An 18,988-nucleotide genomic window follows, 5' to 3' on the forward strand; every position below is an offset into this window, starting at 1 on the left:
TTCAAGAGCTGTGACATGCCTGAAGCAAACATCACTTAAATCGAATTTGGGTCAATAGTTGGTGTGAGAAGAAGAAAGGGAGAAGTGGGAAGAAAGAAGGGAATAATCGTGCAGAAATGTGACTGATGGTATCTAGGGCTTGGATTCTTATTGTACAGCTCTGTTTTGAGTATCAAAACTTGTGATCAAATGCAGGTTGCTTCGTTTTGAGAACCTCTTCAGTATTCAACAACAAACTTACTTTAATCTTGAAAAAAATAACCCTTGAGCTTAAAAGACATATTAAATAAGATGTGAATCTCCTATCCTAACAGGTCCAGCAGGTTATCAATAACGAATTCACTTGCAAGTTTAATTGTTGTGCTGGTGGGATATTTTTTTCCTTTTATCCCTACATGGTCAACGTACAGTTGACAATGTACAGTTTCTCCCATTTTCCAGTTTAGCTCTGCAATAATTTTATTTGAGTGAAAGGAAATGGATTAAAAAGACTCGCAACTCAGAGAAATGTTCTGATCTTTTCTCTCTCGTTTTTCTGAAGCTCTTAACTTTGAGTTACAGAGTAAAATTTGTATTTTTTTTTCTATTCCCTCTAAAACGTGGAAATATAATATGAAGAAGGAAGGACTGACAGTTTTTTACATTTTACTTTGCAATACAGCACCGAAACCTTGAACATTCCACGGCTAAGCAGCTACAAAGCCAGAACGCCGTTACAGGCTGCTACCCGCATTTAATGGTTAGCCCTACGACCGCAAGCCTGGGCAGTGAACTTTGAGCAGGCTGCTCTTAGATGGCAAAGACGAGAAGAAATACCTCAGCAGCCGGTGGCGCGGGGCTGCACCTGAGGGGACGGTCGGCTGAGGGGGACGGGTTCCTGAGGGGAGGCGGGCGCCTGAGGGGGACGGGCGCCATTTCCCCTCCCTCAGCCCGCCCTCCCGCCGCCTTAACGCTTTGTCACCCGGCGGCTTCCCGCCCGGCCCCGCCGCCTCACGGCAGCCGGGGGCTTCCCTCTCCCCCTCGCTGCTCCCCGAGCGAAAAAAAACGGGAGCCGCGACCGGCGGCGGAGGGGGGGGACAAGGGGACGGGGACGCGAGGGGGGGGGCGGCCATGAGGGGATGGGGGGGGGGGGGGCGGTAGCGGCCCCTCAGGCGGTTCCCGCCCAGCGCCGGGCCACGCCCCCCGCGCGCGCCTGAGGAAAACGTTGCGCAGGTTCTAAAGCGGGGCGGGGGGGGGCGTGCGAGGGAGTGGGGGGGGGGGGGGAACCGTTAACGGCCGCCACCGGGCAACGGCCGCCGCGTAACGGCCGTCACCACAGCGCCCGCGCCGCCGTCCCGTCCCGCTCCGCCCGCCCGCCCTCATGGAGCTGTCGGCCATCGGGGAGCAGGTGTTCGCGGTGGAGAGCATCCGCAAGAAGCGTGTGCGGAAGGTGGGCTGCGCGGCGGGCGGGTAGCGGGACCCCCTCCACCCCCCCTCACGCACGCCCCCCTCGCAGAACCGGCTCCTTCCCGCCGCCCTCACGGCGCTGACGGGGCTGGGGGAGGTGTGGGGAGGGGTTGGGGTGGGTTTGGGGTTGCCGACAAGGCGAACTGGGCACCCCCGGGCAGGTTGGGGGCGGGGGGGGGTTCCTCCTGTGGAGGAAGGGGCTGCACCCCCGTGGGGGGTTACACGGGATGCAGCGCATCGGGATCCCCCAGCCTTTACAAAGTTCCTTATAGCGTCGCCTTCCCAAGCATCTGGGAGCTGCCCCCCGTAGGCAAATAAATCCCACGTTGCAGCTCGCTTTGCCTCCTGCGCTGTTGTGTAAAGGCTTGTGCACCTGCAGCGCTGGCATCCTCCTGCTAACCTGAAGGCCTCTGCCGTGCTTTGGGAAGTGCTTTGCAAGTCCCTCGGTATCATATTAAAGATTGCGCTGATTGCGCGTGCTCCTCTGGGCCCTTGAGTGTGCTGCTGCTGCTTGGATTTTTGGTTTTGTACTTGGAGTGAACAAATAAACGGTTAACTCTGAAGTTGGGTTGTGAACTGCTGTTTGTTTGGGTCGAAAGGATGCGTGACTGTGATGGATGGAGCAGTGCTCCAGTAAGGCGTGTAGCAACTGGAAGGGAACATGCCAAAGAGATGCTTCATAGGATCTGAAATCTTGTATTTCTCCTCCCTGCTTAAACAAATTCCTTTGACACCTGCTCTTGGCATGCATCTCCCTCTCACGTTTATGCATGCTGACTTCTTGAAGCGTTCCCTGTAAGCGCAGGGACGGTTGCAGTCTGGCTTGCCGGCTGGCTTTTGGGGTTCTGCCTGCTAGCTTCTGCAAAGGTATGATCCCAAGCTGATGGTAGTTCAGGCACTTTTAAATAGCCCTGTGCCCCATGTCCTGGGAGAAGAGGTACAGCAAGCACAGCTGAACGAGGAAGTGGCTTTCTTTTGAAAATAAAGAGATGGGAAATGAGCTCTTCAGTTGCAGAGTTTAGTCCTGTTGATTGGTTGCACCTCTTACTGTAGCCCATATTTGGTTGCAGAGTTCACCTGTTTTCTTCTTCCTTTTTCCGCCCTCAGGGTAAAGTAGAATACCTGGTGAAGTGGAAAGGATGGCCCCCAAAGTAAGTTGTGTTTTACTTGTCTTTTTTTTTTTCTTTAATATTCGGTAATAGCTTTCACTGTATCTCTGCAACTGAGCGTCTCGTTCTTCATGGGTAACCTCGTGCCTCATTCCAACAACTACAAACAAAGAGCCACAAACCAAAACTCTGTACTATTTCCGGACTGGCAGCCGAGGGATACAAACCGTGTGTCAGTCTGTTCTGATTGGTTTTTGCCACCACTGAAATATTCCATTGAGATGCTTTCTAGATACAAGTCTTTTTAAATTCAGTACGAGTTTGACGGGGAACCCTGATTCTTCTGGATTTGGAATGGGGCTTGCTTTTCTGAGTCAGCACCAAGAGGACCCCGCTTTATTTGTAGAGCTATTTGCAGTCTTTTAAAATAGAAAACAAGGTGGTGGTCTTATCTTGTAGTCCTACTGTATCTCTTCTGCAATTCACAAAGGAAAGGGGCAATATTTCAGTTTTATTGATGGTAGCCAAATAAAGGCGATCTTTGTCCCTTGAAAATTACCGCCATGCCTTCATTTCCTTGTCTGAAAGCTGTTGTTGTTTTGAGTGCTCTTTCTGCTTTTGCTTGATTGCCATATTGCAAGAAGAAAAGAATGTATCTATCTTTTTACAGCATTGCTGCGCACTGTTTACAGATACCTCTCTATTAAAATGCAACCGCCTCTGAAGAAGCGCGATTGCTTTGTGCCTACACAATCTGTAAAAAGCTTTGAGATTAAAAAGATTAGGTAACTGGAGAATATTATGATGTCAGCTAGCGCTCTAGCAGAACAGCCTCACGGTCCATGCAGGGACCCATCTGCTTTTCTGTTTGTAGCTGTGCACGTGCACAACGTGCGTGGGTACGACTGCGCTACGCGTGCGGTTGCACTGGATGGTGCTGAGCAGAAGGGAACTCCTGCTGGCTCATCCTTGCAGCTGCAGAGGGGGGCTGCTTGGATGTTGTCCTGACAGATTGTACCTGGTGTTTCAGAGGCTGAAATGTGTTCCTGTGTGCCTAATCCTTGCGCTTAGAGGGCACGCACAAATAAGCAGCTTTCTCTCTCTGGTGGTGGTGGTGGGAGTGGGGTGACTTTGTTCTTGACTGTGAATTCTGCTGTTGGAGCGTAACCTTGTGCGTTTGAGTACCAGCTGCCACGTAGTGTGGCTCAGTTCTTGGACCACTTCTCCCTCCTAAGTAGCAAAGCCTAATTTAATCACTGGTAGAGATTGGGAAACATGCGTAGTCTGTGAGGCACCGTCCCGTTTGGCTGGAATACCGATGTTTGTCCCGTTCTCCTTCCCACAAACGCTTTGAGGTCCTTCTTGGCCAGTGACTTTGCAGAAGGTGGATGGAGGCATGGTGTCGTGTTTCTTTTGACAGAGCAGCCCTTATTCCTGCTGCTGCCTTTCCGTGCCATGCACCTTGGAACGAACTTGGGGGGAACCAGGAGCTCTGTTCTGAGAGTTAAAAGCACAGCCTTCTGCCCAGAGAGCAAGGGGGGTGCGAAGGTTCCCTTCTTGTGATGCTGTGATAAGTCCGAACACCTTCCCTCTTCCTGCACGCTCCAGCTTTGAAGAGCACTGATTTATTTAACTGTTCACTCAGTGGCTTGAGTTGCTTAAAACCAGGATGCTTTGAGCATGCAAGTCACTTCCATCCTGCTAGCAGTCTCTCTTCTGTCTCTGTAAACATAAATATGCCTGTGACGGCATGTAGCACCACAAGCTGTTTGCATCTTTGCCTTCCAATATATCTATTTCCTCATCCCTTGTTGTGTTTTGCTTCATTCCCCTCCCCAGCTGTGTCGCATTGCTCTGTAATCTCTGCACCGGTTACTCCATGATTCCCACTGAAGGCTTCATGGAGGAGAGCAAGGATAGGACTGCAGTTGGCTGCTTTGCCGTTTATTTGATATTTGACAGTTAAAAGAAAATTGTTAAAGCCCTGCTCCTCAGATTCCTGGCTTGTACTGCAGGAGTCAAGTAATGGAGGAGTTACAGTCTGATTCTAGCTACAAGCTTGTTTACAACTTGTGTTGGAGTTAAGAGGGGAGGGGGAAGAGGAGGAGTAGAAGGAGGGGGAGGAGGATCATATGATCTATGTTTTCCAGAGTGCCTGCTCTCTGCAGTTCTGCTGCAGCCTGGGCTGTGTGTGCCCGTATATATAGCTCTGTGTGTGTGCGTGTGTGGCAAACTGAACTGTGGTTTTTTTTTTATATGCAGTGTTTTGCCACTGCAGTGAAGCCAGGAACTGAGCTGCAGAGAAAAAGGCAACACCCACCATGGATTTTTCATTTTCTTTTTTTTTTTTAAAGCAAATCCTCTTTCTTCTCCTGCCCATGAAAAGTAATCTGATGGCCTCCCCCCTTTCCCCCCCAGTGTTATTATTTTTCCTAAATTTGTACAACGAGTGCCAGAATCCCTGCAGCTGGGAGGAAACCTTCCTCTGTTCAAACAGCATCTTGGCTTTGACGGCTCACAGTCAGGTTGCTGCAGGAGGCTTGGGCAGGGGAGGGAGGGATCAGTTGGTTATGAAGACGTCTGTTCTTAACCCTCTGATGGACGGTGCGCTCTGGGATACCTGAATTTCGTATTTTTGTTCCTCCATTCGTAAAAGAACTGCACCTTCATGGGTAGGACCATTCTCCAGGAACTCTCCCGTGTTTCAGTGCCTTTCCATTTCATCCGCCCATGAGGTAGAAGAAAAACATTCCCAAACCACCTCCCCTGCATACATATATGCATGTGCCACATGCCCTCATGTGCAGTCTGTGCTTCATCCAGAAATGGAAGCATCCTAAAATGCTTTCCCCCAGCTCAGAGGCACGGATACAAAAGCACTCTTGCCACCCACCCGCATCTCCTGTCTGGCCCTCCTCACCGGGGGCTGGAGGAGCTCTGCCTCCAGGCCAGGAAACCAAAGGGCCGGAGGCATTTGGGGTTTCAGGCTTGCTTTCTTGCTGTTGAGGTTGCGTAACAGAGACACGCCACCCATCTTTTCTGGGCAAACACGAGTCCTTAGAAAAAACCCACAGCAAGGACTGCCTTGTGACCCTTCCACCCTCCAGAAACCTTTTACAATGGGAGTTTTTGGCTGCTCCTCCTGGTATTAAGTGTGGCTGTGCCCCTTGGGAACGGCTTTTGGTGTGGCCTGCTGTGTGGGTTCATACCCTTCCCGAGCAGCTGGCTCCATCGTAGCTATCTGGCAATCACAGAGGGAGATGGGGCAGCGAGTGACGCTGTTCACGAGCTACTTTCAGAGCATCGAGCTTATTTTGAGTAGTTTCAGTAGCCCTAACCGCGATGCAGGTGGGTTCCTCCTGCTCTGGTACAGATGTAACCGATGGCCTCTGCTAGACCGAAATAACCTGCAGGGGGAGCCGGGCAAGAGGAGGAAGAGTTGGAAAGGCGCCATCAACTTGCCTCAGGGCCCAGGCCTAAACATGTTTAGTTGAATGGCAACAGTGGAGAAAAATTGAACTCTTCTTAAATAAATACTTTAGGCTCCAGTGATTAGAGGTAATTAATAATGCAGGTGAGAAAGTGTACTTAATCCTCGAGCACTCTAAATTAAGAGAGACCCATTTTTCAGAAAGCTGTGTCAGATCTCATCTCGTTCCACGTATTTACTGGACTTGTGGGAGTGCTGCAAATGTGACCTGGTTAGGCGTTGTCTTAAAAACAGTTTGTGCCTCTGCAGAGGCTTTGCAAACTGTGGAGGGAGCCCTGGGGAAGAAAGCCTTCCCTGTTCTACAAATTGCTGCCTGATGCTTGGCCCTGCCTGTTTTTGGGAAGAGGAGGTGGTGTCTGGCAGGAAGTTTTGGGGGGGGAATGGCTGGGATTCCTCAGAGCTCTAGCAATGTTGTGGCAGGCCCCACTGACCCTTGTGAAGACAGTATCCAGGGCCTCAGCACGCTGGGAGCAGCCCTGCAGAGAGAATGTTTCATTAAAATGTTGTTTACTTTATATTCCTTATGTTTTTCTTCAGATACAGCACATGGGAGCCAGAGGATCATATCTTGGACCCTCGCCTGGTAGTGGCTTATGAAGAAAAGTAAGGGCGCATGTTCTTTTCTCTCCCTGGATGCAGGAAAAGGAAATAGTGTCTTTATTTCGTAGCGTGCATAAAGTACCCTACTTCAATCAAAGATGAGATGTGTAGGGATGAGTCCTGCTCCATCTCTGTACCCCGGTCTTGGCTGAGGCAGATAAGGCAGGGCTGGCACTGTTTGGGAAATGAGGCCAAACACAAGCAGCATTGAGCCAAAGCGCAATCGGTTTCAGGTTTTAATCAGGTCCAGGGCTGGACTGGAGTGATGTGAGGTGATAAGTTTCCCTAACCCATCCTTGATCAGCAAAGTCAGAGAAAAAATCCCTTGTAGAAAGAATTTCACTCCTACAAGAAGAAATTCTGGCATGCTTTCCAAGCCCGCGCTGCTTGTAATTGGGTTTTGATGGAGAAAATGAGGGAGCTCTGCTGCAGAAGGTGGAGGTCTTGACTAGGCTTTGTGCTGTGGTGTTTGGTGCTTGGCTTGATTTGTGTTCCTCCTTCACAGGGAAGAGAGAGACCGCGCTTCAGGGTACAGAAAAAGAGGCCCCAAACCAAAGCGCCTCCTGCTGCAGGTAGCCTCTTGCTCTTCTACTGTATAGTTCTGACTGGTTAGCTGCTGCGCTGCTGGCCTGCCCACGGGAAAGTGGAAACTGTCCATTGGTTTTTGCGTGGACAAAATTGGAGGTAGCAAGCTAAATCAGTGGGTAGGCAGGTTCTTTTAACCTGTTAGCTGAACAGCAGCTAACAAAGCAGAGAAGAAGGGGGAAAAAAAACAAAGGAAGAAAAACAGCTCTTGCTCTGTGAACTAGGATCTTAGCTTTGGACTTGGGTGGTTGCAAATAGTTACCTGGTTTGCATGGTCTTTTAATTTCACCCTGGGCCTGGACTTCCTGACATGTGCAAGCCACTAGCTGCTTGGAAGTGGAGGTCCAGCATGCTTTGATGGGTGCCCCGCAAAGCAGCCAATCTCAGGCTGCCTGTGTGAGAAGGAGCTTGGATGGCAGGTGAAGAAGTGAGAGAAACAGTGTGGTAGGAGCAGAACGACTTCTCCTAGGTCACCTAAATGCCCAGGGCCTGAACTGAGAATAGATTCCCAGCTCCCAGGTGAGAGCCCTGGCTATTATCAGATTCCCATTCTGCCCCTTGCTGTGTTGATGTCTTGGCAGCGGCTGTATGGCATGGACTTGAGGAGTGCCCACAAGGGAAAGGAGAAGCTCTGTTTCTCTCTTGCACGGAGGTTTGGAGGAGGAGACAGTAGCCTGCCAGGGGCCAAGACAGGGCAGGCAGAGTTCTCAGAGAAGACTGGGGGAACAGTCCTGCCATTCTCTCTCCGGAAGCAACGCAAAAACCAGAAGTACCTGCGACTGTCACGGAAGAAGTTCCCCCGCATGACGAGCCTGGAGAGCCGGAACTGCAGGTGTGAGTTCTTCCTGAACGATGCGGTGGGCCTGGAGGCCAGGCAAAGCCCCGAGGACTGGGAGGCCGTGCAGAACACCAGCAAAGAAGGTAAGGCCAGGCGCCTCTTGACTGGGAAGTTCTGGGGCATGAGAAGGATGCTCTACGTGCTTCCCCCTTATTTGCCCCATCCTGGGATTGTGGTTTAGGTCAGGTCCTCAGGGCAGCTCTCCCTGGCTCGCATTGTGGCTCTCCTGTCTGCAAATTCCTTTCCTGTTTGGGTGTCAGTACATCTTAACCTGCTGATTTATCTTAATCTACCGTCCTGTTGTGAACAGCGACAGGACCTGAGGGAAAGGCACAAAGGTGCGACAGGGGAGAGCAGGCTGGGTGTTACAAAAGGCTCTTCACCGAGAGGGTGCTCAGGTGCTGGAACAGGCTCCCCAGGGCAGTGGTCAGGGCACCGAGCCTGTCAGAGTTCAAGAAGTGTTTGGACAACGCTCTCAGACACATGGGCTGAGGTTTGGGTGGTCCCGTGTGGAGCCAGGAGTTGGGCTCGGTGATCCTTGTGGGTCCCTTCCAACTGCAATGTTCAGTGATTAATCTGTTTTTTTGTGCGGTTGTAGTCTTAAATGGGTAATGTCCCTCCCGATGTTAGAAAACAGGCAGAAGTTACTGGAAGTTACTGCAGTCTTTCAGTTTCCTCCCAGCAGAGGTGACACGCAGGTGTGACAGTGATGAGCTCTGCCTCTGTCCACGTACCAGCACGTGTTTTGCCTGCTGCTCTGCTAAGAGGAGCTTGGCTGGCTGTGGGCAAGCAAGGACACCAGCATTCCTCTCCTAGTGCAGCTCTGAGAGCAAACAGGAATGCCCTTAGGAACCCGCAGTGCATTCCTTCTGCCCCCTCCTTCCCCTTCCTCCCCACACCCCGCATCCTCTCTGAAGTCTGTTGCTGCAGAGCTATGTGCAAGGGGGGGGAGAGAGATGAAGCGAGGATGGTAACTCCTGCCTGATCCCTCTGAGTAGGCAGCGTGAGTGTAGGCATGGGAGATGTCCAAGCACATTTGGCGTTGTGGGGAGGGATACCAGCATCTTGTGCGGGAGAGCTGTGGGATGTGCGTGTTGCTCCGAGTTACCAGGGAAACTCTATCCGTGCATTATTAGAGCTTCTGAAGGCGTAAGCCTTCCCGAGGAGTGGAAAACAAGGGCTTGTGCAGCTTGTAGTAGCTAAGGGAATCCTGCTACTCCTTGCTAGGAGTAGTTGTGAGCCAGGCTGGATGAGGCAGGATTTTGGGAGAGGGCTGTATTCTGAGAATCAGCACTATCCCCTCTTTTTTTTTTTCTGAGAGGGACTCAAACAGCGACTGAAATCCAGAGGGGCAGCAATGGGGCAGGCACAGAGGAACCTGGGGTCACATACAGGCAGTGGCCAAATGCGGGGGGCTGTTCTCCCCCAGAAGTGCTGGTCCTTAAAGCACACCGGGATCTGAAGGGTGGGCGGCACTAGAGATGTGCAAAACGGTTCTCTCCTTGACGTATGGCATGTGTGGAATTCCACCTAGCGCCAGGGTGGATTGGACTCTTCCTGAGGTGAAAGTAGACACCCCAAATATTTGAGACAGAAGCCAGGAAATACCCTGCTAGGGATATTTTTCCCATGTTCTTTGCCTCGGTGGGGACAACAGAGCATGGTACAGGTAGAGTGACAGAGAGGGGGTATGTTTTCTGCCCTCTGTATGTTTTTGTGTCTGTCTTTCGGGGCTAAAAATGAGGTTTTGGGTGGGAGAGGGACGGTTAATTATCCTTACAGTGTGAAAGTGCAGGAATGTTTGGGTTTCTTGTATGGACCTATCAGGGAGCAAAGGACGGATGTGAAAAAGGGAGAGCAGCTTCTCCGTGAAGCAATATTGATGAGTTTTGGAGAGAATTGCACCCAGGCTACATTACAGGTGCAGTACACGGAAGACCCTCGATTTTGGTTCCCTTTGATTCCCGTGGGAGGGTCGGAAGAGTGGAGTGTCTCTAAGAGCTTGTGATTTCTGACTTTTCAGCAGGGTAGGGCATTTGCAAGCAGGTGAGCTCTCACCTGGGTGAGTGGGTTTTACTGACAGAAGCAGCGGAGGGGCTGTTACATGAGAGATGTCAGGGAATTGTGGCTGGTGGGATGCACTGGGTGGTGTTAACGGGTCTTGGTGCCTTATGTCTTTTCTGATTCAATGCTGGGGTGTATCTCAACACCCTTGCTGCTCTTTGCTTTCCCCATTATAACCTGCAGTGACCTCCTGCTTTCCCTTAGCCTCTGAGGGGAGGGCTTGGCCATGCCCTTTCTTGCCTTGTGTGTGCAGACTCGGTACAGGCTGACTTCACCCACCATTTGTCAGAAAGGAGGCCCCTTTTCCATCTTCCCCTTTCCTTCTCCCCTGCCCTCTCTCCCTCTCACTAACGTGCTCTTATCTGCCTCTCCTTTTGCAGCAGATGTGGATGGCAGTCTCCCTTGGATTCCCACTGTGCCCCCCAGCGAAGTGACAGTGACAGACATCACGGCAAACTCCATCACCGTCACTTTCAGAGAAGCACAAGTGGCCGAGGGCTTCTTCCGAGACCGGAGTGCGCAGTTCTGAATCTCTGTTTTCAGTGCTCCCCAAATCCAGTGCTTTTAGGGTGGGGCTAGGGAGGGGTTATTTTATCCCTTAAGGAAAAAAAATCCAAAATGTCTCCTTAAAATGTTTACAGAGACCTTTTCTTTTTCCTCCTTTTTCCCCTTTCAGATACGCAAAAAAAAAAAAAGGGGGGGGGGTTGCAGCATAGGGGGTGTGTGTTTGTCACTGCTTTGTCCATCCGAAAAACTGACAGCCCTTTCCCTGGCAAAGACTCCCCTCCTAGATGTGAAAGCAGCAAGCTGAACAATTCCCCTTTTATCCTGCTAAGTGGCGGCAGCTGCGTTTGTGGGGAGAGGGCATGTGGAGGTGGAAAGAGAGCTGGATCTCCAGCCTGCCGCCTTGTTCTGCAATTGATATCCCCTGGATAAAGATATTTCTCTGTGCATTGCTCTTCCCACCTTCCTCCTCCCTCTCTTCATCCAGCAGCGAGAGGCGATGGATCCTACCTGTGTAGATAACTCCAGCCTGTTAAGACTTTCTCTCCAGTGCTGTTTTCCCTGTGGCCTGCTGTCAGGACTTCAGAACTGTGTTTGCCTGCCTGTGGTAAGTAAGTCTGTGCAGCACAGGTCCACCCAGACGGCAGAGGTTTCTCCGTTTGCTTGTTGATCATGCAGGAAAGCCTGAAATGCATCTCTGAAATCTAGATTGGCTCCCTAAATTCAATTTGCCCTCATTAAAGCTCAGAAACCCAGCACAGTCAAGACATACCGCTCTGTCTACGCTAAACAAGATTTCCAGGCTCGTCTGTGCTGTGTGAGAAATGCGTTACGGAAAGTGGGGTGTTCTTATCCTTTGCCAAATTCTGTATTAATGACAAATGCTGCCCTGAATCCGTGGTAGTAGTTGTTTGAAAACTGACTCCTGCTCCCTGGGAGGAGGGGCTACCAGGACAACTGAAGCATTGCCTGGCACTGCAAAGATAGTCGAGATACTGGCACGGGCCCAGGACACAGGAATTGGACAGAACTGAGCTAGGAACGGACCTTGATTAGCAGCAAATTCTGTTCTTGGATGCCATTGGGAGATCCAAGGTAAACAACATGTGGGGAAGGCATGCATTAGAGTTGAAGAGGGGAAAAAAAAAATCTTAATTCTTAGCAATGAGAATTCTTGGATTGTACTGTCGGAGTAATAATCTGCCATGACTCCAGTCTCCTCACAGTATCTGTGATCCTGTACTACTTTACTGATGGGAACTTCCCCTTGGAAGGCTTAAAACTCTTTGCCAAGGAAAGTGGTCTGCATTTCAATAGACCCCGCCTGATCTTGCACTTAAAAATGCCTTGTGCTGGACTGCCTGTGACACTTTGAGGTTTTTGAAGAATTGCTGTCTTTTGAGTTGGTAGTTTAACATCTGTTCTCGCACGTGCGTATTCTCTTCCATTTTTTAAAATCAAGTTTTATTTAAATAACTTAAAATTTTATAGACCTTTTCCTATGGAAAGCAAGAAAAGTAACCTAGAGTCTGAGGTGGGAACTGGCAGAGAGAGTGCTGCAGAGTAATATGGGCTGTCGTGATTACTGTCCTTAAATCCTTTGTTCCCTTTCCCCACTCCACACAATGCATCTCTTACCTGCTGTATTTACAGGAAGCTACGCGCCCTCTGAGCTCTGAGGTAAAGACACCTGTGGAACTCCGCAGCGTGCAGTAGTTCCTTTGCAAGGCTTTGGCTGCTAGCCTGCAGAATTTGGGAGCTCTGGGACTTCTGGTCATCCAAACATCTGCTTTTTGCAAAGTGCTTGGGCTGCCCCAAAAGCTTTTATTAAAAGCAGGTTTTATGGCAGATAGGATGTGACAGGTCAGTGTAGACGTAGGATTTCCCCTTCCGTCTCAAAGCTGTTTGAACAGGCCTGTCTTCTACTGCGTCACAGCAGTTTCAGGACCGCTGGGAAGATCCTGAATTTTTGGACTAATCTTTTGTCTCCCAAAGAAGTGACACGAAAGTTTAATTATGGAGAAATCAGAGAGGGCGAGAAGTGGAAGGGGGGGAGAGTTATGTGGTGGGAGGAAGAGCGAGTGGGAAAGAAGCTCAGAATAGCTAGCAAGGGCAGAATGGATGAGGTAAGCACACAGGCCCAGGATGTTTGTTGAAAGTGGGTGTCTGGAGCAAGGCTTCCGAGTCTGGAGTTGCATCGTGTAAACAGGATCACCCTTCTGCAGCGCGTGGGGTCGCATACTCTCTCTCACTGTCACCCCCTACACACACATGCACGCACACACACACGTCTTCCCGACACGTGCCAAATACGCTGAATACCTGCATCTCTTTTTGCTGTGACCTGTGGTCTTCCTACATGGCTGAGTCCACTCATCCGGGTTGCAGCAGGTCAGGTAGTTACCGTTGCAGAAGTGTAATATTTAGCTTGTTTTTGGAAAAGTCGTGAACTCCAGCTCATCCTGTTACATTTTCGTGGCATCTGTTGGATCTGTTTTCTTTAATGCAGCTACTGCCACCTTTCTCCTGTCTTCATCGCAGTGTACAAATGCACCAAAAAGCTTCCTATTTACTAAGGTAAACAGGTTTTGGCTGAGACTGGAAGCAATACCAATCCTGTGGCAAGAAAGAGCTTGTCCTAGTAAACTGGATTTCCGTCTTCAGCTTTTTTTTTTTTCCACTCACCAGCTGAGACTTCTCAATGTTTTGTTTTGGCATTTCTCTTTAAACATCTTTTCTTCCTCTTGCAGTGGAGTTCTCAAAAACCTGTGGTGTTTTTTTTTTCCCCAAAGATGATACACCCACAGCTTCATCTCTTAATCATTTTTTTGGATCAGGCCAGCTTGTGTTCTTCTGGTGACTAATCACCTTGCTACATGAAGCGTCAAGCGAGGTACCTGGCTACCGTGCTGTTTTCTGTGCAGGTCAGTTAGGAGTTAACCCGTATCAGGTTAAGATCCAACAAGTTGCATGTGCGTGGGTCTGGCGTGTGTGCGTGTGAGGAGGAGTTTGTGGCAGGAAACTAAGCAGCTACTGTGGGGTGGGTTTTTTTCTTGGCTTTTTGTTTTTTTTGACATTCATGAATTCTTGCTTATCTTAAAGATCTTTTGAGAAGGTTTTTCTCTGCTTAAGATGTGGCTCTCTTCCATGCTGTCTGGTGACACATCATTGTAGACTTCCTTGGTGGAGCTGGTCTTCAGGGACTTTAAAATTAGCTTTACTCCACTTCTGCAGGTGTAGAGATGTATGGGGATTTTTTTACTTTTGGTGGCAGGAGAGGCTCTCTGGGTTTACTTGTCTCTTTTTCCCCAGTCCTGTCCATTTGCGAGTTCAGCCAAAAAATCAGAAAATTGAATTGGGACCTCCCAGGCTAGCATATCAGGAAAATCAGATGCTGTGCTCAGAATTTCGTTAAGCATTCCGTTTGATTAGGAGAGCCAGAATAGCATCCAGCTGAAGCAGAGTTTAGTAATTCTATTTGAAGAACAAGCTGAGAATAGAAATGGGCTAACTCTCCCATACCTCATTTGGCTCCATGGCTATAAACAAGGAAAACAAACTTCAGCCAGTGAAAATTACTGAAATATGCACAATGAACAAAATTCTCCAAGAACTGTTCCATGTAAGAATTTACCAGCCGTGTTTAGGAGACAAGTTTCTTCATAAATCTTCTCACAATAAAGTCACTGTATATGATACGACAGGACTGAGGGGCTTCTTGAGACTGGAAGACCTCTTTTTTTTTTTTTTTCCAACTAGTGTTAACAATAAATAATTGGAAAGGACTGCCTCTGTTCCTGGCTGGTTATAAACTAGATGTTACTGCTTGGATATGTTAGTGATGCCTTGGAACAGCAAGTTTCAGCACGTAAATAGTGGCATTAAGTAGCCTCGTAGCTCCTGCATGCTCCTTATTGTCTTGCCTTTGCTTGGGGGCCCTCTTGCTTGTGAAGTCAGACCAAGGTGTTTGTTTTATTTTCCTTTCCTTTTTCAAGCATAGCCAGGATATCGTTGTGAGAACACCCAGGTGCCATTCTGTTTTCCAAAGTAAGCCTAAATTTGTTAGTGACTTGACCCTTGCTTATGTCAGAGGCTCAGAAACAGAAAGAAGCTTACAGAGAAATGAATGAATGGCTTTTTTTTGGTTGTTGTTAGTGTTGTGAAACTGTCCAGAATTGTTCTCCTGGTGTTTTTTTTGACTGTGTAAAAATGTTTGTTCACCTCACAGGGGGCCAGTGGCCCCAGTACTGTTTCCTGCTGTACACCAGCTAGCGTTCTTTGATGGTTTTACTGGAATAGAGACGGGAGGCCTTGCACAGGTCAAAAAATAGGCAGGGTAGCTCATGCAAGACCCTCAGTGGTAGCCACAACAGAGGCTGGGGTGCGGAAGACAGCAGCAAGTGCTGTTAGCCACATCCATGTATTTGAGCAAAGCTCGATCTACCATTGCCTCTCCACCCTTTCCTCTCAGGCTTTAAGTTCGTGTTTTCTGAAGTAGGGAAAGTGTGTGTGTGGGGGGGGGGGGGGGGGACCTCCTTTTCCTAAAGCTAAGTGGTATCTACCCCTCTTCTGCTCCTCCCTTGCTTCCCTGCAGCCCGGGAAGAAGCAGGCTGTTGGACTCTATAGGAAAATAGCAGGGCAGCTGCTTGTCTGGGGGAAGGGAGGGAAGGAGGTGCCTCAGAGTTGCTCTTGCTAGGCTGCTGAGGGCAGGCCTTGGGGTGAGCAGTTAGCTGAGAGAAGATGTGTTGCAAGAGCAGAGAACTTGTAGTGAAACTCAAGGCCCATCTAGGGCCTCGGGCCAAAACCCCCATGATTAAAAACAAATGCTGAGGTGATAAACCTGATTTTTTTTTTTTGTAATTGATCATGTTGGTGTTAACTGCCATCCATTGCCCAGTTCAGTTACTAGCAGCTAAATTAAAGCAGCCTGTTCCCTACAGGCTCCGCGTGCTGCTCACTTGGCTGTGGATTCGCCTTAGTCCCTAAGAAGAGGAGGAAAATCCCATGATGGGGATGGGGAAGGGTCAATATACGGAGAAGAGACAATGGGGGGATGGAGTCGGGCCATGTTCAGCCACTGTTCAAATGCAGCCTCTTCTGCTCCAAAACCTGTGATCCCTTGCATCAGTTACGGTGCGTCAGTGGGTGGATGGCCGCCTGAGTGGGCTGTGTAGAGAGGAGCTGGTCAGCGCTGCATTCATCTGTCCCTGTTACTGGTGGGAAAGCAAGGGAGACGTCTGTTAACAGCTTACGTAGGGTATGAAGAGTGTATAGCAGTGGCACGTACAGGTCAAGGCAGCACGTCTGTAGCACGTCAAGTACCCTGCTTGTCTTCAAAACAGTGGTCTCCAAGGGCGCGGTAAACTTGTTTTTGAGACAATAGCTTACGGTCACGTTGTCCTCTGCCCACTGAGCCTGACTGCCGTGGAGCTGCGCTTGCCGTCCTTGCAGAGACAGGCACGAACCTTCTGGGTGTCGAACCACCCAGATTCCACCTAGCTGGTTAAGATGGGAACACCTATGAAACTGCCAGAGGGAGAGAGAAGCAATCACTTAAAACTGAATTCAGGCCCTTCAAATCCTTTCCTGCAACAAGTACTTCCTGAGGGGATGATCCTTTCTTTCTCTTCCAGCCCTCTTCCCTTGCACCCTTACTTTCAGTGCAGTGGCTTATCAGGGATGATCCCCAGGTAACCGGGAGCTGTACAGAGGAGCCGAGCTCAGTGGGAGTTGGTAATGGCTCTTAGGGGAGAGATGGATTGCTACCGAGACGGCGTGGGTAGGTACTTCGCTGCTGAGATTGTTTCTGTCTGCCGTGGGCCACCCTGCAAAGACTGCAGGAGTTCTTGTCTGAAACGTGCTGTGGGTGATGTCTGAGGGTGCCAGTCAGATGTTGGAGAGAGCTCATGAGCCTGTTGAGAACCTCCACCAGCTTATCTCGTTACTGGGGTAGCAGAGTTTTGACTAGGAGGGGGATTTGGGAGGAGGAGGAGGAGAGACTTTTTTGTATTATTACTTTATTTTTAACCAGAAAATGTAGTGTCAGCACAAAGAAGCTCTTTGCAAATCTGTCAAAATGTTAAGCAGCTTTTTTTTTTTTTTTTGCTTTTAAGTCTGAAGTATGTTTTGAAGCACTTTGGAAATGCAAAGCACTAGGAGTGCAAAGCACTCCTTATCGTCTGCCTAAAAGTGGCATTTGAAAAGCAAAAGATGTATCTGTTTCAGGATGCTGGCTGTTCCTTATCGTTTTTCCAGAGCTGCCACCCAACCCTTTGCTTCCCTCCCATGGCTGAAGGGGGAGAGTTTGCTCCAGCCATGCCAAGCGAAGGAGGGCTCCCTGAGGGGGGAGAGGAGACGTGCAGAGTCCCCAGCTCACCTTCAGGGTGCGCGTTGGCTTCTTCCCCGCCACCTCCTTTCCCTGAGGACCGGGGAAAAAAAATGAAGTTCAGTTTCAGCAGTCCTAGTCTGGAACTACGGCCGCTTCTTCCAGCTCTGGAGACATCTGTGTAAAGTTTTCTGTCTGAAGAATTGCACCTTATTAGCCTAGGTGGGGACTGGGGAGGTTCCTGTCCTTACGCGGGGAGAGGAAGGGAGGGTGAGCCAGAAGCTGTCTTCAGATTTTTTCTGGAGGCTGTTTCCTCACCTTATCTCCAACAAAACGGTGACAAAATAACTAAAACGATTCAGTTGAAGCTTTTATTCTGCATATCTAAAGAACCTTCTGAGCAGGCTAAGATGAGAGACTCTTCTCCCTCGCCTAGTAAGCTCTACGGTTGGAGGAACCCCAGTTCTCTCAAGGGGGCTTCAGCTCCAACCTTTCCCCTCAGCTTATCTACGCCATTTGGACTCTTCTGCGCACTGACTCATCTTATTTGGTATGCTTCCCCGCTGCTCGGGGGGGAACGTGGGGATGGGGTCAGTTAGGAGGGAGGGTCCCTGGTTTTTGTTCTTGTCTCTTCGGTTGTTGCTGTTGTTCCTGTCAGCACGCTAGAGTATCCGAGTCTTTGCACACAGAAAGCTTCCTTTTGCACAGAATGAGCTTCTAGCTTTTGTACAGACTAAATGAATGTATTTGGGGGGGGTCTGGGAGGGGGAGAAGTAGGGAGTAAACCAATTCCAAACAAACCCATCGGAGTATAATGCCTTTTCTGAGCAAGTATGTGCTGTAAACGGAGGTTGTAATAGCAAAGGGAGGGCAGGCTCAAGTATAATTTGACACAAAGTGTGGTTTTATTTTTGTACTGATATGGATAAGAGACTGTACAGCATCTATTTATTTAGATGATTTATGTGGTAAATGTTGCAAACAAAATTATTAAAATATTAAATATGAGAACTGACATTTACTTAATGGTCTGTTTGTGTGGTCATTTACCTCCCCTTCCTTTAATTCTACAGCTGAATTATTTTCCCCCCGTCGCTCCTGTTGGTATAAGCACGCAGTGTGGTTGGAAAAAGAACGGAAAAATGCGTGTGCGTGCGTGAGAACGATCAGTAAAGGAAGGTTGATGAAGAATGGAGCCTGCAGAAGGCTGTTCCTGGCATTACTCATTACTTCAATTTGAGGAGGTTAGGTTTTTATTAATTTTTAACCACTGGGTGAGTTAGAGCTGTACAGAGGTGACCCAGGACAGCTGGCCTTTGATGGATCAGAACTGGAAAAGCAGAACGCCAGTCGCAGGGTGGCTGCTGCTCCGGGTGTAGGGAGTTCCTGACGTCCTCACACGATGCGGTGGTGCCAGGACAGCTCCGCTGGCACTAGCTGGAGGAGAGAGAGCATGGCTGCCGAGTCACAACAGCACGGGGAGCAAAAGCCTCGGGGTGGGGGGCTTTCCTGAGTCAGTCACGGCTCCGGCCATGCCTGCCTTACCAAAGTGTGGTCGGCGTGCTTGTCCTGAGCCAGCGGGGCTGGATGTGACCGATGGCATTGGAGCAGGCCTCCAGCCAGCCACTAATTTTCTGGCAGCAGCTAGCGAGTCAGGTGAAGTAGTAAGGAACTGCAGTGCAGCGTTATGGGAAAGCCTGCTCCAGAGATTGTTTCTTCCCTCCCCTGCCAATGCTGCAGAGGCTGGCTGGCACTCGCAGCTCAGCGGCTTGTCCTTTCACATGCGTGTGTTGGTTGGATTAAAGGTTAATCTGGATGGTGTGTGTGTGTGTATATATATATTTTAATAATTTGTTGTTATGCCACCCCTCCGATCCACGCAGTGCTGCCAGCTTGCCTTGTGCAGCTCTCCTGGTGGGGTGCGTGAGGATGGGGTACTGGCTGTACCTCAGAACGTGTCCTGGGCCCCTGCTTACAGCCAGCAGCACCCAAAAAGGTCACCAGAAAAGCTGCTGCACCCCAGCCCC

At 49.6% G+C, this 18,988-nt stretch overlaps 1 protein-coding gene across 4 annotated transcripts; it reads left to right on the forward strand.

Moving 5' to 3' along the window:
- The first annotated feature begins 1,178 nt into the window (after window positions 1-1,178).
- Window positions 1,179-17,982, forward strand: CBX7 (chromobox 7). Of its 4 annotated transcripts, XM_083844137.1 has the most exons (8): window positions 1,179-1,212; window positions 1,319-1,429; window positions 2,554-2,597; window positions 6,583-6,648; window positions 7,151-7,217; window positions 7,812-8,151; window positions 10,513-10,647; window positions 11,124-17,982. In XM_083844137.1, the coding sequence occupies exons 2-8, from the start codon at window positions 1,361-1,363 to the stop codon at window positions 11,156-11,158; spliced, it is 756 nt and encodes a 251-aa protein (XP_083700263.1). In that variant the 5' UTR covers window positions 1,179-1,212; window positions 1,319-1,360; the 3' UTR covers window positions 11,159-17,982. The 4 variants fall into 4 exon arrangements, with proteins under 4 accessions (XP_083700263.1, XP_083700262.1, XP_083700264.1 ...); XM_083844136.1 differs by lacking the exon at window positions 1,179-1,212 and having other exon boundaries at window positions 1,233-1,429; XM_083844138.1 differs by lacking the exon at window positions 1,179-1,212 and having other exon boundaries at window positions 1,234-1,429; window positions 10,516-10,647.
- Window positions 17,983-18,988: the final 1,006 nt, after the last annotated feature.

Source organism: Anser anser, assembly GCF_964211835.1.
Source record: "Anser anser genome assembly, chromosome: 1".
NCBI lineage: Eukaryota > Metazoa > Chordata > Aves > Anseriformes > Anatidae > Anser > Anser anser.